The sequence below is a fragment of the Manis javanica genome, chromosome 17 (assembly GCF_040802235.1).
Source record: "Manis javanica isolate MJ-LG chromosome 17, MJ_LKY, whole genome shotgun sequence".
Taxonomy (NCBI): domain Eukaryota; kingdom Metazoa; phylum Chordata; class Mammalia; order Pholidota; family Manidae; genus Manis; species Manis javanica.
Window position 1 is genome coordinate 6,779,984 of NC_133172.1, and position 21,653 is coordinate 6,801,636.

At 52.6% G+C, this 21,653-nt stretch overlaps 2 protein-coding genes across 12 annotated transcripts; one reads left to right on the forward strand and one right to left on the reverse strand.

Moving 5' to 3' along the window:
* Positions 1 to 5,367: 5,367 nt before the first annotated feature.
* On the reverse strand, positions 5,368 to 16,790 carry ALDH16A1 (aldehyde dehydrogenase 16 family member A1). 2 transcript variants are annotated; one of them, XM_017665564.3, is made up of 17 exons: positions 16,632 to 16,790; positions 12,567 to 12,669; positions 12,068 to 12,194; positions 11,372 to 11,550; positions 11,211 to 11,288; positions 10,933 to 11,114; positions 10,694 to 10,846; positions 10,040 to 10,225; positions 9,792 to 9,887; positions 9,449 to 9,585; positions 9,175 to 9,280; positions 8,962 to 9,092; positions 8,475 to 8,642; positions 7,994 to 8,195; positions 6,644 to 6,829; positions 6,193 to 6,315; positions 5,368 to 5,639 (listed from the first exon to the last, which is right to left on the reverse strand). In XM_017665564.3, exons 1-17 carry the CDS (start codon positions 16,719 to 16,721, stop codon positions 5,478 to 5,480), a joined length of 2,409 nt encoding a protein of 802 aa, XP_017521053.3. In that variant the 5' UTR covers positions 16,722 to 16,790; the 3' UTR covers positions 5,368 to 5,477. The 2 variants fall into 2 exon arrangements, with proteins under 2 accessions (XP_017521053.3, XP_036861741.2); XM_037005846.2 differs by lacking the exon at positions 12,567 to 12,669 and having other exon boundaries at positions 16,632 to 16,764.
* On the forward strand, positions 16,690 to 21,490 carry PIH1D1 (PIH1 domain containing 1). Of its 10 annotated transcripts, none has more exons than XM_017665580.3 (10): positions 16,690 to 16,884; positions 17,596 to 17,696; positions 18,037 to 18,103; positions 18,429 to 18,608; positions 19,703 to 19,764; positions 19,857 to 19,938; positions 20,359 to 20,488; positions 20,705 to 20,780; positions 21,101 to 21,244; positions 21,371 to 21,490. In XM_017665580.3, the coding sequence occupies exons 2-10, from the start codon at positions 17,607 to 17,609 to the stop codon at positions 21,410 to 21,412; spliced, it is 873 nt and encodes a 290-aa protein (XP_017521069.3). In that variant the 5' UTR covers positions 16,690 to 16,884; positions 17,596 to 17,606; the 3' UTR covers positions 21,413 to 21,490. The 10 variants fall into 10 exon arrangements, 6 of the variants coding, with proteins under 6 accessions (XP_017521069.3, XP_017521070.3, XP_073082401.1 ...); XM_017665581.3 differs by having other exon boundaries at positions 16,745 to 16,884; positions 17,587 to 17,696; XR_012126806.1 differs by lacking the exon at positions 16,690 to 16,884 and having other exon boundaries at positions 16,899 to 17,696; positions 20,359 to 20,607; positions 20,705 to 20,779; positions 21,199 to 21,244.
* Positions 21,491 to 21,653: the final 163 nt, after the last annotated feature.

Here is a 21,653-nt window from a genome sequence, read left to right on the forward strand (position 1 = left end):
CCTGGATATTTACCTAAAGTGAATTCAGCTTCTCAAAAGAGTTATCTGTAGTCGTGGGTTCACTGTAGCATTAGTCACAGTAGCCAAGATATGGAAGCAGCCCAAGTGTCTGTAGACAGATGAATGGATCGAGAAAATGTGGTGTGCGCGCACACACACGTACAGGCACACACACACACACACACACACATGCGCACACACTGGAATATCATTCAGCCTCAAAAAAGAAGGAAATTCATTTGCAACGACATGGTTGGAGCTAGAGGGTATTATGTTCAGTAAAATAAGCCAGGTGGAGAAAGACAAGTATCAAATGATTTCAGTACTTTGTGGAGTATAACAACAAACAAAACTGAAGGAACAAAATAGCAGCAGACTCACAGACTCCAAGAAGGGACTAGTGGTTAGCAAAGGGGAGGAGTGGAGAGGGCGAGTGGGGAGGGAGGGAGAAGGGATTAAGGGGCATTATAAGTAGCACACATAACGAGGGGGGTCACCATGAAGGTGGTATAGAACCGAGAAGACATGTAGTGACTCTGTAGCATCTTACTTTGCTGCTGGACTGTGACCGCAAATGGGGTGGCAGTGGGGGTGGGGAACTTGAGGCCCCCTGCCAATCCTTGGTGGACAGTAGCATGGGCAAGACATGAACTATGTGGTAGTAGACGGCTTTGGGGGCTTTTTGTTATCTTTGCTTTCAGATATGCTGGAATTTCCCCCCAACCCCCATTTTATTGAGCGAAGAGAGCAGATCTTAAGTGTTCTCAGCACACACACAAAAAGGTAACTGCAAAGTGATGGGTATTAAGTAACTTGACTGGGGTAACGATTTCACCATTGTATGTATAGAAATCACGTTGTACACCCTAAAAAAATCACTCAACTGAAATATATACAATCTCTTTTTGTGCTTCCCTGTCAATCCTACCTCAGTAAGGCTGGGAGAAAAAAACAACTTGGTGAGATGGCCCCTCCTCTGGGGAGACTGCGGCACCCCTTCGCCTCACTTCCTGTCCAGCCTGGCTTAGCTTCCTCAGCACATTCAACAGACGTTTCTTGAGTATTCACTTATTTTCTGTCTCTGGTTGCAGCAGGCAGAGTAATAGTCCTCAGAGATGTACAGGTACAACTCTCTGGACCTCTGAATATGTCACCTCACAGGGCAAAAAGGGCTTTGCACATACGATTAATTATCTTGAGATGTGGAGGCTGTCATAGCTTATTTTGGGGGGCCCAATGTAATTACAAGGATCCTTGTGATACAATGAGTTATAAGAAAGATCTATCTGGTCACTCATATGACCAGACACGTATTTCCCAGGTACATTTGGTCTTCAGCTAAAGCTCCTGAAGTCTTAAAAACACTGCAGTCTTCAATGTGACACAGGTGTTTCGTCATGTTAATGAGAGACTTTTGGACCCCACCCAAGGGTGGGGGCTGGAAGCTGAATCAGCCAATGGCCAATAATTTAGTCAATTGTGACTATGCCATGAAGCCTCACAAAAATCCAAGAAGAGCTTCTCTGTCTTCTCTCCTGTACCTGCTCTGCCCTGTCGGATCCTGCTTCTTGGTCAGGGAGAGCTTCCATGCTTGGGGAACCAGACCCGCCTCCATGTGCCACCGAGCCGGGCCCCAAGCTCCACGAGGACAGAAGCTCCTGTATCTGGGACCTTGGCCTGTGTGTGTCTCTCTTCATCTGGCTGTTAACTTGTCTCCTTTATTAAACTGGTGAATGTGTTTCCCTGAGCTCTGTGAGCCGCTCTAGCAAATTAATCAGACCTAAGGGGGAGGTCGTGGGAACCTCTAGTCTGTAGCCTGTAGGTCAGAGGCACAGGTAACTGCCTGGGGCTTGCGACGGGTGTCTTGAGTCGGGGGTGGAGGGCAGTCCTGTAGGACGTAGTCCTTAACCTGGTGGGCCTGGTGCTGTCTCGGGGCAGATAGCATGAGAATTGAGTTCTCAGACACCCTGCTGATGTTCAATAATTGCTTGGTTTCAGTACGTATTGGAAGAACCCCTCCCACACATTTACACACATTGGAATCGGGTCCAGGTACCTGAATGAAGTTATACTACTATTACTGCTGGGTATAATATTGTTAGTTATGAGATCGGGACTGTGGATGTAGTCAGAGTAGGGTGAGGGCCTCCGGAAAAGCAAGGCAGGATATTTGCAGCCAGAGTAATGAAACTACATGCAAGGAAACCCCCTACCAAAACTCTTGTGTTAAACATTAAGCTCTAGAGTCGTTCTTCAGTGAGATCAGTTAATGTTCTCCAGATAAAGAACAGCACATTTTTATTATGCTGATCATTTGTAATCATGTGCTAAGATTCACTTCAGCATGCTAAAGGCCCAGGCCTATGTGCTGTCTTTCTCCTTCAGATCTGTTGAGCTGGTTTTGCAAACTGGGCAACTAATTTAGCAAGTAAGCCCAGGCATAAACAACATAGTATAAGGCAAGAAAGATTCCACCTTAAAGATAAGATTGCATTTTAATACCCAAGAAGTTAAGAAGTTAGAAATTCTTAACTTATTCTTTAGCAAACAATACCTCAGCCCACCTTGGGGGCCTTGTTTCATATGCCCCCTGACCAAGGTGCTGGTATCTCAGGGAGGAATCATTAGAGCAGGAAGTTCCTTGTGTTAAGTCAATTCTAAACATTCAGACTGCTTGACAAGTGCACACCCCTAAGCCTTTTTTCATGTTCTCAAAAATCCTCAACTGCCAATAAAACCCCTAGACTGTCCTGGCGTGAACCGGGAGCTCTGTCCTCTCACTGTATCTCTAAAAGCCTCTCCCTGGCTCTCCTACCTTGAGTGTTTGTGAAGCTCATTCTTCGGCTTTGTGAACAAGAACCCCCGCATCAGTTATACATGCATGGAGGGAAAAAATACACCATTGCTATTGGTGTTGAAAGGGTGGGAATCAGAGCTACAGTGAAAGGGAAGCAGGAGGGCCGGCATCAGAGATGTGCCCGAGGAGCAGTCGGAGTGGTGCACGTGAGGAAAACTCAGGCGATCGTGGCTGGCTTTGAAACCGGAGGAAGGGGCCACGGGCCAAGGAGTGGGGGTGCCCTTCAGAAGCTGGAAAAGGCCAGAAACGGATCTGAGCCCCAGAGAGGAAGGCAGCCCTGCCCACACCTTGATTTTAGATCAGTAAGGCCCAGACCTCCAGAGCTTTTAAAGAGTACATTTGTGTTGTTTTACTTAAGCCACTAATTTTGCAGTCATTTGTCACAGCAGCGATAGGAAACGAGCACCCCGTCACCCATTAGAACAGGAGCCCCGTGAAGCCAGGGTCTGGCTTGTTCAAGGCTGTGTCCTCCGTGCCTGGAACAGTGTCTCGCCCCTGGTACGTGCTCTGTAGCTATTTGCTGACAGACTGGATGGCTGCAGGGACTAGGAGCTCCTGCCCCGGCCAGACGATTGGCCTAGATGTGGACACCTTGCCCAAGCTGGCCAGTCAGATTTCCTCTCCTGAGACCTGCTTCTGAGAGCTGTCTGGGGGTACAAGGATCTGCCACAGTTGACTTTGGCAGGTTAAAGCAACAGGATTAATAGGAGGGACACTGAGGCAGGCCACTGAATCTGGGAGGGAGCTGTCAAACCACAGACAGGAGCTGGAGTCTCCCAGGGGTTTCCCTCCAACTCTCCCGTTCCTGTGGGATCCTGGGAGAGGTCTCCTATTCTGCCCAGCCTCAGGCAAATCCGGACAGGGGGTTGCCCATTCTTGTTTGCCCCAGGGCAAAATCAACCTCTTAACAGCTAACACACACTGAGCACATTCTGTGTACCTACTCAAGGCAGCCCAATGAGGCTGGATCTACTAGCCCCATTTTACAGATGAGGAAACTGAGGTTCAAAGCAGTTGGGCAGCTCTCCTGAAGTCACATGGTTATGTTAGGCAGGAAAATAGAGATGAGCACGGTGGATAGAGAAAAAAGGCCAGGAAAATCCACTAAAAAGACCCAAAGTTAATCAATTAAAGCTCAAAAAGCCAGGAGCCACTTGGCCTGTGAATATTCCCCAGATTAAGGAAGATAGCTCAGCATAGCCTATGTCTTTATTATGTTAATCATACAGGCCCAGTTTATTTTTTACCTTTACCTATATGCTGTTTTTTTTCCCTCTTTCTGGCCCTAATCAAGTAGTTTGTAACCTAGGCAACTAATTTAGCATGCAGACCCAGCTGTAAACAACACAGTAAAAGGTAGGAAGGGTTACATTTTAAAGATTGCATTTTAATACCCAAGAAGTTAAGAACTAAGATTCTTAATTTACTCTTTAGCAAACAGATAACAACTCAGCCCACCTTGGGGGCTAGGCAGGCGGCCTTGTTTGATGTGTTCCTGGACCAAAACCCCCGAGAAATCAGAGGAGGAGGTTGCTTGTGTTAATTCTAAGTATTCAGAGACCGCTTAACAGGTCTGCACCCCCAGGCCTTAGTCACAATTCGTGGAGAATCTTTAAAAGGGGGAGCCCCCAACCTTTCAGGGCATTCCTCTCTCTGAGGTCGCCCACACTTTCAAAGTGCGTAACCTTTTAACTTTAAACTTTCTCTCCAACCTTTCAGGGTGCCTCTCCTTGCTAAGGTGGCCTGTACTTTTTCTCTCTTTAAATAACTTTAAATAAAACTTTTACTCTGTTTCACTACTGTGTCTCTGCCCTTTAATTCTTTGTTGCGGGGAGGACAAGGACTGAGGAAAATACACAATGCTCGCCCAACAGTTGGAATGATTTGAAAGCAGCAGACAGGCAGAGAGACACGGAGGTCACGTGGCCCATGGAAAAGGCACCTGCCCTGGCTCCTGTCCGCATCTGGCTTCTCAGGACTTGGGACACCTGGATGCGTGTCTTGCCCTGTCTCCTATAAGGTATTCCTGTAGCTTTCCAGAAAATTCCCGTTTATCCTAAGCTAGCACAAGTTCCTTATATACAAAATTTAAAACAGTGGTATGAAGGAATGACTCAGACTGGCTCATGGGAGCTGTTAAAAATTCAGGAATTCAGCCAGTTCAATCATCTAGAGCTTGAAATCTTGACACTGTGGGAGCATTTACACCACGGAAATTGGTAAAAGTTCCTTACCAGGGCTCTACTTTTATTCCAGAGAACTTTACACCAGCACATCACGGACGCTGAGGCAGTATGTGGACAGGGGAAGTCAGAGGGCAGGAGCTCAGGATGGAAACCAGAAGAGACCAGGGGCCCCAAGGCCCTGTCCAGGCTTCTGAGTTCCCTTTATCTGTCCCACAAACACTGTTTTATCGGAGCCAGCCCACACAGCTGCTGAGTCTCAGAACCCGAACAGACTCAAATAGACCCAAAGTTGCTGTTCCCTTCCAACCTCCCCTCAGAAGCAAGTCAAGGTTGCTGAGAGTTTATTGGAGGGCAATGGAACAGTAATGAAAGGAAAGCTTCAGGTGCCTGGTGCCTTTGGGGTCCATGTCTCCTCTGTGGGCGGTGCTTAGATGTCAGTCCCCCATGGGCAGCCACAGGGCCTTGGTTCGTGCTGCCCGCAGCCCCAGCTCTGGGCCTGCCCCCTCGGCCTCCTGATCCCAGGCCCGAGGGCAGCCCCTGCTCACCCACACCGGCTTCAGGTTTCCTGCAGAGGCCCACTCCACAAACTGGGAGCCCTGTCATGGGGAAAGGGGGTCAGCACTTATATCAGCTTAGTTGCTCAACAGCTGCTTCCTTGGCAAAAGGAACTGTTACTGAGGATGGCCTGAGGCTTGACCTATGCTCTGCTGCTATAATGCTCAGCTCGTAGCAAGCAAATCTTCCAGATGCTGTGGGAAACAAGGTTGACCTTTGTGGCCAGGGAATTTCCTCCCGTTAACAGCCCACGTTTGAAGGAATGGGGCCTGAGGCAGCTCTGCTAGACAAGGAGTTCCCATCTGTTACCACTGGGGGGTCCGAGGGCGGATGTGGGCCTCTGTACTCTGTTGCTAGGGTGTGGGCCTTAGCAACGGGGTGTCCAGTGAGATGAGGTCTTTGGGCTGGGCGAGATCTCAGGCCCTTGCTAAGGAGACCCTCTCCCTTAGCAACAGGTCTGTAAAGGGGCAGGACCTCAGAATCTGGCTGCCAAGAAGTTTCTCTCCCTTAGCAGTGGAAGTTTTAAGGGGCACTACCACGTTCCCAGAAAAAGAAGAGACTAGGTGAGGCTGAGGATGGAAAAACAAATGGTACCTGGGCAGATCCGAAATACCACATGGCTTGGATGTCCTGGTGCAAGGCCAGGCAGCGGGTCAGGTGATCGCGGTCTCCTGTCACCACATTCACCAGGCCCGCTGGCAACAAGGTGGCCATCTCCTAGGGGATGGGAGAGTGGGCCACCCAGGGTTAGGAGGGAAGGGCGTCAGAGACCCCGAGGGCAGTGGGGTATGAGCACTGGGGGGGTCCCCGCGGGGGGCTCTCAGAGGGAATGAGGCTAGGGTCATGATTGATGAGGGCTTGAGGCCTGGAGACAGTGGTCGCTGTGTCTAGAGGATGTGGGATGTTGGGAATGAGGTTATCATGGTTCCAAAAGGGTGGGGTGGGAGCTGAGCTCCCTGTAGGCCTTGGGACATCTTTCATTCATCTGCTGCCCCAGGGGCTGCTGGGAGCCGCAGCAGGCAGGCAGCAGAGCCTGCAACTGTACCTGGCAGACCTCCAAGGCGGGGATGGGACAGGCCCTGCTGGGCACCAAGACCACAGAGTTGCCGTAGGCCAGGGCAGGGGCCAGCAGGGACACGAAGGCCAGCAAGGGCCACTCGTCTGGGCACACGATAGCCAGCACGCCCAGTGGCTCCCGTAGCCGCAGCACAGGGCCTCTCAGCTCTGCTACCTAAAGGGACAGCCAAGAGTCAATAGTGGGACGGGAAGCCCACCCCTGTCCTCCTCTCAACCCCACCTTCTCTTCTCTAGAATCTCAATAATAATAATATAACCATTATGGTTCAGAGCCAACTCTGGAGCTAGACTGCTTGGTGGGTTGAAGTCCCAGCTCCCACACTCACCAGCTGTGTGACCTTGAGTGAGTCACTTAACCTCCCTGGGCCTCAGTTTCCCATATTTTAAATGAGGACAATAATAGTGTTTACCTCAGACATTTGTTGTTAACATGAAATTAGTTAATGTCTGTAGAGGGTACAGAACCTGGCCCATAGGTTTGCTTGTATGCGTTTTTATTTTTAAACTTTACTGAATATAACTGACATTCACTAAACTGCACACATTTTAAAGGGTACAATATGACAAGTTTTCACACATGGGGATATACACCCTTGAAACCATCACCACAATCAAGGTAATGCACTTCATCCCCCAGATTTCCTCGTGTCCCTTTGGGGTCCTTCTGTCCTCCCCCTGTTTGAACCTCCTGTCCTTAGATAACCGCTGATCTGCTTTCTCTCACTGTGTTTTCTAGAATGTCCTAGATATGGAATCATACAGGCTGCACGCCTTTTTATCTAGGTGCTTTCATGCAGAAGTTTTGAGATTCACCCGTGTTGTAGCACACTTACTATGACTGCCGAGCAGGATTCCACTGCATGCATATACCCCATTTTGTTTATCCATTAACCTACTGAGGGACATTTGGATTGCTTCCCATTTTTGGCTACTACAAATAATGCTACTATTTGGCTGCATATTATGTGTATCAACGCAAAATAAGTCACACTAAGCAATACTCTGTGCAACACAGTTTTCTCTCCTATTCTCTCATTATAAAAAAAAAATAATAAAAATGGCCAGGACTCACAGATTGATTTTATGGCCCCGTAATGGGTCACTAACAACAATCTGAAATACTATTCTATGAGGTGGGCTGTAGGCCCATGACTCAGATGAGGAAATCGAGGTGCAGAGAGGAGGCACTGGCTGGTGATCATGTAGCCAGCGGGCAGTGGAGCTGCGACTGGACCCCAAGTCTGGCTCACTCCAGAGTCTTTGCTTTAACCCCCACTCCAGACAGCCCACCCTCTGCCTACCCACAGGCCCCTCTCACCTGCAGTGTGTGACCTTGGGCCTGGGCGCGGGCCCCCCATGCCCGAAGCCGCCTCACGCTCAGCTCCACCTCTGCTTTGGCGGCCTTGAGCGGCACGCCGAGCCTCTCCAGCCTCGAGGCCATGGTGGACTCCCGGTGCTCCAGTGCGGCCGCCACAGCCCACAGCAGGGCCGCCCGGGCCCCTGGTGACTGGCTCACCCAGCTGTGGGGCGGCAGCGCACACTGGGGGTTGGCACCTGCTCCTGGTTCTTCCCAGGTGCCCTTCCTCTGTTCACAGTGTCTAGACTAGGGGTCCAGGCCCCAGAGCCTATCTGGGGAGGGCAGTGAGGGGCCAGCGCCATATCCTGTCAGCCCAGGGAACTCAGACTCCACAGCCCACCAGCCCCGAGGGTGCAGACCCATATCCCATCTGCCCTTGGCGATCCCAAACTACCGTCCCTGATGCCCTTGACACCTGGGTTTTCCCACGTGACCCCCTTACCCAGGGGCAGCCTGGTGAGCAGCCTCCACAGCACCTCGGATGTCCTTGGCTCCCCCCTCAGCCACATAGCCGTAGAGATCGCCCTGTGAATCCCGGACAGGCCTGGAGCTCCGGGCCCCAGGAGCCTGGAAACGGCCCCCAACGAAGATCCCATACGGGAGTGCTGGGCTGGAGCAGGGTGAGGCACGAAGCGGGGTCCTAGGGCCTCAGTCTGCTCGGATCCCACGCTCTACCCAGTGAGCCTCTTGGGGACCCCAAACTACAGTCCCCACAAGTCTAGGAGAGCACAGATCTTCATTTGGAAGAACTGAGCCTCTCATCAGGCCTGGGGAGGGTGTGAGGCCACAAGACCCAGTATGCAATTCTCAGTAGGACTCGGGGACCCCTCATGATGGCCCTCCAGTCCCTGGGGGAGCCTGCCACAAGTCCCTTCTCCCCTTCCACACCCCCAGGGATTCTGGGAATCACAGCGCCTGGAACAGCTCACCTGGGCCCCTTTTCAGGCCCAGCTGGTAGGGTTGGGGAGACAGCAAGGCCAAAGGTGTCATAGCTCAGACTCTCAGAAAGGTACATCATCCGGTCAGGGGTCCCTGAAGGCCGCAGGTACTCATACAGACCCTGCAAGAGGGACAGTGTCAAGTGGATGCAAGCTGGGCACAAGGTGGATGAAGGGGTGGTGATGGAGGCAGGGTGCACTCACATCCGGGCCCCCGTGCCAGGAAGACCCACTTTCCTTGCAGCCTCCTGTGGGCACTGCGGGGTCTCTGAGGCCATGGGCATTGATCCAGACTGTGCCCATCTGGAGCCTGCCGGGGGAAAGGCAGACATTGTAGAGAAAAACAGAAAGTTGTAGGGGTGGTAAGTCAGGTTGGGGTGGGAGACCCAGAGACAGGGAGACCTCAAGGCTGAGAGAAAGAGCAGAGGCATGGGCCACCCCAAGTCTGCCTCTCGCACCCCAGTGGGTGCCGACTGACCCGTAGGCCAGCTCCAGGGCCTGCCCCAATCTTTCACTCCACACACTGGCACTGCCTCCTCGCGGTGTCCCGTTGGCCATGGTCAGTGCCTCCGTGGCTGTGCGGAATGGGGAGGCCACAACCAGAGGCCACGGTACCTGTAGGGGGGTGACAAGGGAGCTCAGGAGGCCTGGCTGGCCCCACCTTCCATTACCACCTCTACTGGGGATCAGGTTACAGCAGCCAGGGCCCCCAGACCAGGCCAGATCGTCACCGCAGAGGCTCTTGAGGTGTACGGCTGCTGTCCATGTCTGGTGGAGGGTGGGCGGAGGCGCTAGGATCTGCAGGAAGCTAAAGAGCTCACCTCTTCCTGAGAACATGGAGAGGCTGGCGGCAGGTCAGAGACCAAGGTTGGGGGAAAGAATGGGCTGTCTGAGGGCACATCACCAGCCTGGAACACCTGAGGAGAAGTATATTTAGAAGTCTACTCCCAGTGTGCTCCTACCCAAGGACCCCGAGGCCCCGGCCCCCAAGCCCCGGCCTCCCAGACCCAGCAGTTAGGTCTCCAGGTCCCTGCTCCCCGGGCGCCCTGGAGTCTGTGCCCTGGCTCACCTGTGCGCCCTGGCTCTGGGCCTCGAGCACGTAGAGCCGGGCCACGTCATATGCGGCAGCCCCTCGGGCCCCCATGTCCACAGCCCCATCCAGCCCTCGGCCGCCCCGAAGCCGCTCCATCCGTGCCTGCAGCCGCCTCATGGTCTCATCCCACACTGACTCCTGGATGAGTAGCCTGATGCCACCCTGTTAGGAAGAGGGTACCAGGGTGAGCAGACTTGGCGCCCATATTGGAGGTACAGGCACCGACAGAGGGCTGAGATCCAGGGATGTACCTGTGCAGATCAGAGGAGAGTCAGGGAGCAGTGGCTGAAGACCTGGGAGACCCACTGAGGCCTCAAAGTCTCCCAGTCAGGATGTGCAGTGAGAGAAAGTTGGTGATTCAGAGTGAAGACAGAGGTGGGACAACTAGGGACAGTTGGAAGAACGAAGAGAGTCCTAAAGAACAAGAGACATGGGCCCCTGTCTGCACAACCAGTAGAGTTGGACGTGAAGGTTCAGAAACTTGAGGTGGGGAGTCCTGCACACATGATGGTATAGTTTTGGGATGCAAAGAACTGGAAATTAAAATGCACGAGGACATTGGCCCCAAGATCTGCAGACATACATGCTCAGCCTCCAGGACATGGGGAGACATGAGCACATGGATCTCACCGGGCTGCGGTCGGACCAGGCTGCATCCACGACACCCTCCACGGCCGAATCCATGTCTGCCGCTTCCGTCAGCAACAGTAGTGACTCGGCCCCAAGAGCCAGGCCCAGCTCAGCGCCCTTGCCCGCCAGGCTCTGCCGAAGGTCACGTCCTTCCTGAAGGACCCCCACAACGTTCAGCCGAGGGAGCAACCTTCTGGGCCCTCCAGCCATGTCCATCCCCCTCCCAGCCTGGAAGATACCTTGATAGTTCCACAGAAGGCCACCTTCTGGACTCCAGGCAGGAAGGCCAGGACATGCCCCAGGGAGGCAGGGCAACTGACCACATTGAGGATTCCTGGGAATGGGGCTAGCTCCCCTGCCAGCTGGGCCAGGAGGAGGGGTGTTGGGGAGGCCGGGGACACGAGGACCACCACAGTGCAGCCTGGGGGGAGGCAGGCAGCTCAAGGACCCAGGGGCCCACACCTCCGGCTGCCTCCTCCCTCAGCCCTAACAGTTCAGCCCCAGCCCCATCAATTACCCACAGCCAGGGCGGGGCAAATCCTCCACATCATCTCAAGGAAGGAGAATGTGGGTGGCAAGATGAGACCAATTACTCCTGCAAGAACAAATACAGGGACTGAGACAGGCACTGTGGAGGCAGAGAGGAGGAGGGGGCCTGGCTGGACTCCTGCTCCTCACCCATGGGCTCCCAGCCTGCCAGCGCCTCCTCCTGGGTGTGCGCCTGGACTGCATAGTACTGGAGCAACTGCTGGGCCAGGGAGACATCCCTGTCTCGAACCTCTCGAACGGCCCGCCCAGTAACCAGGGACTCCAGCGTCCAGAGCAGCCGCTGGTGCTTCTGGATCACTTTGGCCAGCCTGTGGAGAAAGCAAGGGTCATTTTCCACTGCCCTTAGGCCTGAATCCTGTACCACAGCCCATATAGCTGGACTACAATCTCCGTATCCCTGGGGCATCCCTACCATTTATTTACCACCAAAGATTTATGGGAAATGTGTCTCGGAAGCACTGAAGCCCTAAGGATGCTGTGTAAAGATCTTGGCCACCCCATAACTCCTAAAGGTGTTGGGAAATTGAAGTTTAATTTCTATTCTCAACTGCACTTTTGGAAATGGAATCTTTGTCTCTAGATGCTCCAAGAGCATGCTGGAAAAGGGTCTTTGGGCAGCATCAGCCCCAATAAACTGCTGAGAAATGGAACCCCAATGAGCCTTAAGGCTCACTATCCTAGTGAACAGTGGGGAATGGATGTTTTTTAGCTGCTAAAGGCTCAAAGGCATGCTGGGCATATGAACCTTAGCTGCCAATTAATTCAGTGGGATATTGGAAAAATGCTCTGTTTCCGAGGCCTTCCCCACCCCTTGGGATCCATCACCTGGTCAGGTACTGGGCCCGGGAGGCTCCAGGGAGCCTGCTCCAGTTGTGGAATGCAGTCTTGGCTGCCACTGAGGCTGTCATCACATCTTCAGCCTGTCCCTGGAGGCAAGTGGCTAAGTTCTCTCCTGGGGAGATGAAGGGATCCAGATGGGAGGAGCCGGGGGGGGGTCTGTGTCAGAATTGGAGGGGCTAGGCTTTCTGGAGCCCCCAAGCTGGGTCTGAGTTTGATCACAAATGCAGATGAATCTACTGAACAGTCACTGCTGTGGTTGCCTCCCCACTGCTAGGAAGGGGTTTTAGTAGATACTGACTTCAAAAAGTGTCCACAGGGATTGGAATTGATAAATAGGAAAACTGTTACCAGGAGGAGCCAGAAATCCTCTCTTCCTCCCCCCACTGGCTCCTCTCTGCCCTTGAGCAAAGAGAACGGGGTGTCGCTGGTAGGTTCAGCTGGGGATTCAACTGCCTCTCCCTCCCGTAATGACAACACCTCATACCTGTGATGGGATCCTGGCAAACCACTGAATTCCTGTGTTCTGGCTTTAACCACTTTCCATTTACATAGTGACCCAACTGCCGGTCCTGGGTGTCCAGCCAGGCCTGGGGGAGGCGGAGACGGTTTGGAAAGGGGTCTGGGAGGGGTTCATGTGCCCCCTGCAGCCCATCAACAAATTATTTTCAATACACATAATGCAGAAGTCACCATTTTAACGTGTATAATCCCATGGCACTTAGTACATTCACAATGTTGCAACCACGACTACTCTCTAATTCCAGAACATTTCATCACTCCAGAAGAAAATCCGTACCCATTAGGCAGTCACTCTCTCTATCCTCCCCGATCCTAGCAACCATTAATCTGCTTTCTGTCTCTATGGATTTGCCTTCTGGACATTTCATGTAAATGTAATCCTACAACAGTGGACTCGTTTCTTTCATCCCCGCACAGTGTTTTCGAGGTTCATCAACATTGTAGCACAGATCAATGCTATATGACATTTCATTGTCTAGATTTACCACATTTTATTTATCCATCCATTAGCTGATGGGCATTTGGGATGTTTCCAACTTTCAGCTATTATGACTGGTGCTGCTGTGAATATTTGCGTGCAAGTTTTTCTGGAACACCTGTCTTTACTTCTTTTGGGCATAACTAAGTGAAAGTGGACTTGCTGGGTCATATGGCAACTCTGCCGGTGACTTACTGAGGAGCCACCCAACTTTTCCATGGCGGCCGCAGCACTTCACATTCTCACCAGCACTATAGGAGGGATATCCTATTGACTTTGCAACATGGAATGTGAACAAAGGATTAATTAAACCTTTTCTCCTCCGTGGAGAAATAAGGTTTTTCAGAAAAGGGAGGTTAATTTTCTATTTGCCTAGAGACCTGATACAATTCAGCTGTGTTACCAGGCAACAGTGAGCACTGACTGGTCCACTGTCCCTGGACTGGGAAAACTGGGAACATGCCCTATCCAGTGGGAAACCAGTGTTGGGGCTTCCTGGAGTGTTCGTGTTCTGTGACTGGGCATGTCCCTTGCCACGACCCCGGAAGCAAAGCTCCTCTCTTCGGGAGGTGGGGCTTCTAAGCCTGGTGGCTCCCGCACCCCGTGATGGCAGTCCCTCCATGTGCCACCACTCAGGGAGCAGAGTGGATCCCCAATGAAGGCACAAGCTGATGCCACCCTGCCAGGTGCAGCTTATTTGGCTGTGACATGTCTAAGCCCAACGCATAGCCAATGGGCATTGCAAGAGATGCAGCCTAACCTGGATGGAGTCCCTGGAGCTATGGCCACTTGCCTGCATTTGAATCCTGGCTCTGCTACTTATTGTGCAACCTTACAATAGTCTGACCTCCGCTAGGCCATCTGGAAGATGGAGATCACCATTGTCCCTCCCTATGTCACAGGGCTGTGGTGAGGATTGAATGAATCAATACATGTCAAGTGCTCAGAGCAGCACAACCGAAGACTTTCTATTAATTTTATTGCCTCTCACAGTTCTACTTCCTGTTTCTTTCTCTTCCTGGTCCTGTCTTCCCTAAATCTTTGGCAAATCCAGGACATACTTCCCACTTTTACCTTCTACAATCTCTCTCTCAGCATCCTTGATACCACATTCTCCTGATTTTTCTCTTGCCCTGCCAACTGGCCCTTCTCGTTTTCCTTTAAAGTAAAATGGCAGCCGGAGGACCCAAATTCAAACACCCCCAGGGAAAGACACATTTCTGAAATAGTTGGGATACAGGCATACCTCGTTTTATGGCGCTTTGCTTTATTTATCGTGTTTCGCAGATACTGCGTTTTTTCACATATTGGAAGTTTGTGGCAACCCTCATTGAGCAAGTCTATCGGCACCATGATTCCAAACGCACGGACTCACTTTGTGTCTCTGTGTCACATTTTGGCAATTCTTGCAATATTTCAAACTTTTTACTATTACATTGTGGTGGTCATCTGTGATTAGTGATTAACCACTCACTGAAAGCTCAGATGATGGTCAGCATTTGTAAGCAACCAAGTATTTTTTAATTAAGGTATGTACATTGTTGCTTCCGACATAATGCTATTGCGCAACAGACTACAGTACAGTGTACGCGTTTGAAACTTGCTTTACTCTCATGGTCTAGAAGCAAATGTGAAGTAGCCTGAGGTATGTCTGTATATGAATATGAGTTGGGCATTAGATGACATTAAAGAATGACAATGTTGCTAACTGAAAACGGCCTATGTTAGAAACGAGAATATTTATGGGAAAATAACAGACAGCTGGGATTTTAATCACTCCAGAAAAAAAGAGGAAACAAAGGGATACAACATTGGACCAAATGTTGACGACTGTTGAAGCTGAGTGAGGGGAAATGGGCGTTCAGAATGTTAAATATTCGGTGGACGTTTGCAAACTTTCCCCCCAAAAAGAAAACAAAATACTAAAGAATGTCCACAGGGTCCTGGCAGGCCACGTCAGTGGGAGAAGAGGGCCTGGAAGAGACTGAGGAATCACGGCTTGTCCAAAAAGACAGTGGCTATTGGATCCAGATGCTTTTTGTCAGAGATCATAAGTCCAAGGTTGCCAAATTTGGGGGATTTTATTATCAAGAGAAGCTGGAATCCCGGATGTTTACATGGAATTGATTGTCCACTTATTTCACACTTTCAACAATAAAGTTGAGGCCAAAGAAAATATGTTTGTTGACTGAGTCTGGCCCACAGACTGCAAGGTCAAGACCTCTGCTTGGGTGGGTAGGGGGAAGCTATGGGCTCAGTTTCACCTCTTTTCAACTGTGTCTACTTGGCTGTGGGCAAATGATTTACCTCTTTAAGCTTCTGTGTGCTATCACTAAAATAATGACAATAATTCCTTTACAGCTGTTCTGGAGATTAAGTGAGCTCATGCTGAGCACAGAGGCTGGCACACAGAGAGTACCCAGTAAATATAAACCGTGATCACGTTATTGCTATTTCAGGGTACTCCACTTTTAATCAACCTCCACGTGGGATTGTCTTTACTCTCTCCCAGATCCTCTTACCTGAGTCTATACTATTTTTCTAGATAATCTTGTCATGCCCATGGTTCAATGAATCTTTCTACATTGGCAGATTCCCATCTCCAGACCTGAAGCCCAAGTAGTATGTGACTCTGGCATGTGGCCCAAGGCTGTCCCTAGGTCCCTCACATTCTCACCATGTGACAACCAAGCTCAGCGTTTCCTGGAAATCCTATTCCGGGGTTCACCATTAGGGGCTGCGGGTGGGGGGGCACGACACAGGGACAGAGCCAGACCCCAGGCACTGTCCTTGCCCTCATTCTTCCAAACCCTCCTGCATCTCTGCCTCATCCCCTCCTCTCAACCTCCACAGCCCGCGCCAGGATCTCCCACTTGGACCACTGTTCCAGCCTCCTCTCTCCTTCACAAGAAGCCCAAGCTTTTCATGCCTGGGTGCTAGAGGACCTCGTGGGATCATGAGAGCCCCCTGGGGGAATTCTGAGGGGCCTGGGTAATTACAGAATATTCGAGGCACCCAGTTATCCACAGGAACCCCAAAAGTGTTCTGGGGACCCTGAAGGATCAAGGGAGCTTCACGAGGATTTTAAGGCACCCTAGAAATCATGGAGCTCCAGGGTACATTCTGAGAGGGGGAGGAGTCATGGGAGCCCATGGGGGTATCCTGCGGGGCCGCAGGTGAGGACAGTAAGTTAAGTACTCGGGTCGAATTCCTGGAATCATAGAAGCCCCACAAGTATTGAAGGGGCCCTGGGGAGTCTCCGAAGGTCTCCGGGTGATCAAGAGGGCCCCACAGGAATTCCGGAGAAACACCACGACGTCGGATCAAAAAGCACTGGAAATTAAGGGCACGGACTACAGGGCAAAGAGGTAGCAACCGTTAGAGGCTCAACGGAACGTCCTCCAGAGGCGGGTCCCATGGGGTGGCGGGAATCACGGGTTCTGAGGGGGCGGAGCTGCTGCGCGCCGCCGCGGATCACGAGAGCCCGCGCGCAAAACGGGGCCCGGAGGACTGGGGAGGGGGATGGGCAGCGCCGGCCAGGCAGGCCCTCACCAGTGCGCATGCGTGGCTCTCCGGCGCTGGTCCGTACTCCATCGTGGCAAAGATCTCCGGGGCGCTGCGCCCTGTGCGCGCCGTGGCCATCACCGGCCCAGGCCGTTTTCCAAGAGGGACTGCGGGGCGCTCTGCCCAGAAGAACCTCGAAGTCCGAAGGGCGGCACCGCCCCCTCCAGCCCAAAGGGCGGGGCAACGGGAGATAGAGCGTAACCCCGCCTTAGAACCCGGTGACCCCGCCCGTGTGCCAGTGGTGAGAAATGTAGTTTGGAGCATGCGCAATCCTCAAGGCGGGGAGAAGCGGGCATGAAAATGTGGGTTCCTTGCAGAATTAGGGGGGTTCCAGATTGGAGGAATGGCCGTATTGGTGTTTTCCCGTCACCCCGTCCATTTGGAGACAGGAAGTGCAGGTTTTACTCTGAAATATGTTTACTAGAGAGAATCGAATCTAGTTTTGGGACGAAGCGCTACTTCAGAGATCAAAAGGGAGTCTAAAGTTAGGATGGATATTGAAATGAAGGTTTTTGAAGTGTGCTCCCTGACTGCCCAGTAGCCTGGCCGGGTGTGGTTGTAGGGAAAGAGCGGAACTGTGGCATTTAATGCTCATCCTCGGGCTTTAGTTTTGATTGGTTGAGGTGGGAGGCGTGGCTTCAAACTTTAACTACGATTGGTTAATCCATGGATGAGGTTGGGGGTCGTCGAAGGTGTGGCTTATTGAAGTTCCCGGTTACACAGAGACCGGAAGAGCTGCTGTCATTTACACACGCGCATAGGACCTAGAAAGCATCCAGGTATTGGTCCCCAACATTGACCACGGCATCTGCTCTGAGTGGAACTGTAGTCACAGGCCAGATTCTTAGATTTTTGTACAGAATAGTGAATGTCAGCCTTCGGTTGAGGGCCCGGCAGAAGGTTCAGATCCCGGGGAAGGTCCCCTCACGTCTTTGATTCTGAGGACGCCTAGGTCCCTGGGTCATGGCTGACTCGAAGCTGCTGGTGCCGGAGCTAAGCGAGGAAGAGACGATGGGTGCTGAGAGGGCGCGTTTCGAGGAGCTGCTGCTGCAGGTGTGTACTGACAGGCTCTTGAGTCCCTGGGCGTTTGGGATTTTGTATGCGTGTGTGTGTGCGCGCGTGCACACGAGCTGAGAGATGTTCCCAGAATGCTGGGGCGGCAACAGGGCCTACACGGAATTTTAATTGCTTAACTCTAAGTTTTTTAGGCTCTGAGAGAATTGCCAGTGGGGCTGGCGTTGTTCTCTGTGTCCTCAAGGGAGGAAAGGGACATAATATGTCTTACTCCCTGCACAGCTCCTGTACGTAACAATTGCACAGTAAACAGTTGAAGAACAAATGACGGGTCTGGTAGCTCAGATGCCAAGCCTGGAGGTCGTTTTCCTTCACACAGGCCTCCAAGGAGTTCCAGCAAACCCAGACAAGCAGACCAGAATCTACACAGATCCAACCTCAACCTGGTGAGAAAGGCAGAGGAAACAGAGAGAGAAGGGAGTAAAGAGACACAATAATGGGGTATAGAGGCTTGCCAGAGAGTAGCAGAGACCCAGGGAGCAGGGAAGGGATGGAGATCTCAAGAGAGGAGGAGGATGGGAGGGACTAGGGGGACACAGATGCACAGATGTTAAAAAGGAGAGCCCAGGGGCGGGGAGGGCAGCAGCCCCAAAAAGTGGAGGGCTGAGACTTGAAGAGGGTGAAAGATCAAGTGAAGGACAGAGATTGGGGAGAAAATGGATGGAAACCAAGACTTAAGCAGAGACTGATGGACAAATCCATTCCCACCAGGTTTCTGCATAAAGACCAACTCATCCGAAGGGAAGGTGTTCATCAACATCTGCCACTCTTCCTCCATCCCTCCTCCTGCTGACATGACGGAGGATGAGCTGCTTCAAATGCTGGAGGAGGACCAAGCCGGGTTTCGCATCCCCATGAGTCTGGGAGAGCCTCATGCCGAACTGGATGCAAGTCAGTGCCCTCAGAAGACCCAGCAGTCTGGCCCTCTGGGTCCTTTCTTCCCTAAGATCCAAGAATCCAGGGCCCAGGACCCTTCTCCCTCAGGACCTGGAAACCTGGCCCCCTGATCTGATCCTTTCCCTGTGGTATATCCTTAACCTCTTGGGCATCCAGCATCAGCTGTGTGGAGCAGTGCCAGTTCTGCCTCCCTGGCTGTTGGCACTTCTCCCTGCCCCATCCCAGGAGAGGGTGGCCTGGGCAGGTACACTCACTGGTGGATCTCCTGACTCCAGGCCCGGGCCAGGTCTCACATTCATTCCTGTCCTCTCCTCCCTTCTGCCCTGTCTCTGTGTCTCTGCCTTGTCTCGCCTCTGTCTCTGTTGCGTTTCTGTCTTTATTTATATCCTTGCTTTTTCAATTCATCTATGTCCCCTGAGGCCTCCTGGGATGAAGCTTTGGGCAGTGCCTTGGGACTTACCAAACCCAGAACCTGCCCTTGAGAAACTCCCAGTCTTGGGTGAGGGCAAAGGAGACAGATGCAATTTTAATGTGTGATTCACCCACACAGAAAGGTCAGGGGAGGCTTCCTGGAGGAGGAGATGTCAGATAAAAGATGTGAAGGTACTACAGGAGTTCATCAGGCCAAAAGAGAAGAGGATTCTAAAAGAGGGGACAGATGGGTCCAGAAGCAGTAGAGAATGATTGAATTGGATTGGTCAGTGATCGAGAATGACTGGAAGAAATTTAAAGGGATTTCACTAGAGAAGTGACCTTCTCTCCAGGTGGGAAGGGCAGATCACACAGGGCATCCAGCACCAGGCTGCAGGACTCATATCTTCGTCTGGGGGCACTGGGGAGCCATGGGAGGTCTGTGAACAGGCGAGGGTCAGGGTCAGCTCTGGGACATAGTCGGGAAGGACCAGAGGTGTTAGAGAGAAGGCTGGAGAGAAGGCTGGTATGAGAGTCCAGACTAGCAAGCGTGTGTCTTGAGCCCTCACTTCCTCACCATCTCTGGTTCTTGAAGCTGCTATAATTTATTCTTGTCTGTCTGGGAGGTGGGGTTCCCACGGAGGGCTGGGGGTCTCACCCCTTTTCTCTCTCCGCAGAAGGCCAGGGTTGTACCGCCTTCGACGTAGCTGTCAACAGCGACTTCTACCGGAGGATGCAGGTGGGGGGCGGGGCTGTGGATGAGGCCTGGGCAGGGGCCTCTCCCTCCACCCCGAATTCTCCCGCATGTCTTTTCTCCTCTCTCACTTTTAGAACAGCGATTTCTTGCGAGAGCTCGTGGTCATCATCGCCAGGGAGGGCCTTGAGGACAAATACAGACTGCAGCTGAATCCGGGTGAGGGGCAGGGCCTGGGCCACTGGGGCGGAGCCGAGCCTGGCAGAGCTTGGGGACAGCCCTTGGGAGAGGTGGGGCTAGTGGACACCCGCTAGGATGCGGATTCCAGGGATAGGGCAAGGCTTTTGGTGAGCCTCGGTGGGGTGGGACCCCGCCTGGGATTCCAAAAAGGGGCACAGTCCGGTTAGCCTGGGAGGGGCGGGGCCAGGAACAGCTCCAGGGGCCAGATTTTATTGGCAGATACCTTGGGAAGGGCGGGGCTAAGGTGGGCAGGCTTCCTAAACTTCGCGGTGTGGTCAGATGCCTCGGATCTTCCCCCAAGGGCGCAGCTCTCCTGTGAGGCTTTTGCTGTGCAAAGCCTTCAGGAAGCAAAGGGAAACCTGACCACGAGATCTTTGATACCCCGCTCTCTACCTGCAGAATGGCGCATGTTGAAGAATCGGTCTTTCCTGGGCTCCCTCTCCCAGCAAAATATCCGTTCCCAGCAGCGTCCTCGGATCCAGGAGCTGGGGAACCTGTGCGCGCCTGACTCCCTGAGGCTTGAGGAAGGGTACGCCTTCAATGGGTTCCCTCTCACAAGTCTCTTTGGAGTCCCTCCTTCAGTCCTCCTGCCCTTAGGGGGCCGCGTCCCGGGGTCCTGGAAACCCAGAGGGGAGAGGCAGGACGCTGGTAAGAGGGAGAAAGGGCCAGGGAATAGCATGCCAGGCGAAAGGAACAGTGCTGGCAAAGACCTGGTTACCCAGTTTGGGGTCTTGTTCCTTCTCAGCCCTGAGAAGCCTCACCTGAACCTATGGCTGGAAGCCCCTGACCTCCTCTTGGCTGAAATAGACCTCCCCAAACTGGTGAGTGCTTGAGCAGAGCAGGAGAATGAGGCCCGGAAGAGTCAGGGTCTTCGAGGGGCAGTGATCTGGTCCAGCCTGTTCCTGGACCAGTGTGATCCTGGTTAAGGCTGCCCCTCTGTCCCTGGGGACCCTCAGGCCCACTTCCGGTGCTGTCCTGGGGATGTGTGGGCATTATAAGCACTCAGTCTCCCACCTTTTTCCTAGAAGGTTAGACTTTTTAAATATAGCATTCCAACACGTGAAGCTGCTTTCCCTGGTCCATGTTATTATGGCCCTGTTGCTGGAAAGGGAAGGGTGGGCTGATTCCACCATATCCCCAGGATGGAGCTCTGGGGCTGTCGCTAGAGATTGGGGAGAACCGCCTGGTGATGGGGGGCTCCCAGCAGCTGTACCATCTGGATGCCTACATCCCCCTGCGGATCAACTCTGACGAGAGCAAGGCAGCCTTCCATAGGAAGAGAAAGGTACCTTGGGGGTCAGGAGAAGGGGCACAGGGAAGCGGGGACTCTGGGGAACTTGATCTTGGGTCTGAGGGGGGAGGGGGTTAGGTGCTGGTCTGAATCCTCATCCCCTCTCCTCTCCCTCTTCAGCAGTTGCTGGTGGCCATGCCCCTCCTGTCTGTGCCGTCTTGATCTGGAGTCACCCATGCTTCCAAGTGGGGAGAAAAGGCTGGTGGTGTGTCTAAAACTGAAATAAAGTTTTTGCCTTTGTTCTGTGTCTGTCAAGAAGTACGTGGGAAGTGGGAGGTCAGAGGGATATTGGGCTGCAGCACTGAAGTCCCATAGAGGCCACTGCCCTAGCTCAGGCCTCTTGGCCTCCAGTCTCTCCACTGTTGATTCTCACAGGGCCCCAAACCTGACCTGCCCCTCTCCT

What these genes read in the sequence shown, in the direction of transcription:
- PIH1D1 (XM_017665580.3), top strand. Translation starts at nt 17,607, where the DNA reads ATGGCTGACTCGAAGCTGCTGGTGCCGGAGCTAAGCGAGGAAGAGACG. An exon ending in TCGAGGAGCTGCTGCTGCAG is followed by an intron (nt 17,697 to 18,036) that starts GTGTGTACTGAC and finishes TCCTTCACACAG; the next exon opens with GCCTCCAAGGAGTTCCAGCA. An exon ending in CCTTCCATAGGAAGAGAAAG is followed by an intron (nt 21,245 to 21,370) that starts GTACCTTGGGGG and finishes CTCCCTCTTCAG; the next exon opens with CAGTTGCTGGTGGCCATGCC.
- ALDH16A1 (XM_017665564.3), bottom strand. Translation starts at nt 16,721, where the DNA reads ATGGCCACGGCGCGCACAGGGCGCAGCGCCCCGGAGATCTTTGCCACG. An exon ending in TTGCCAGGATCCCATCACAG is followed by an intron (nt 12,195 to 12,566) that starts GTATGAGGTGTT and finishes TCATCTCCCCAG; the next exon opens with GAGAGAACTTAGCCACTTGC. An exon ending in CCTGGTCCGACCGCAGCCCG is followed by an intron (nt 10,226 to 10,693) that starts GTGAGATCCATG and finishes TCTTCCTAACAG; the next exon opens with GGTGGCATCAGGCTACTCAT.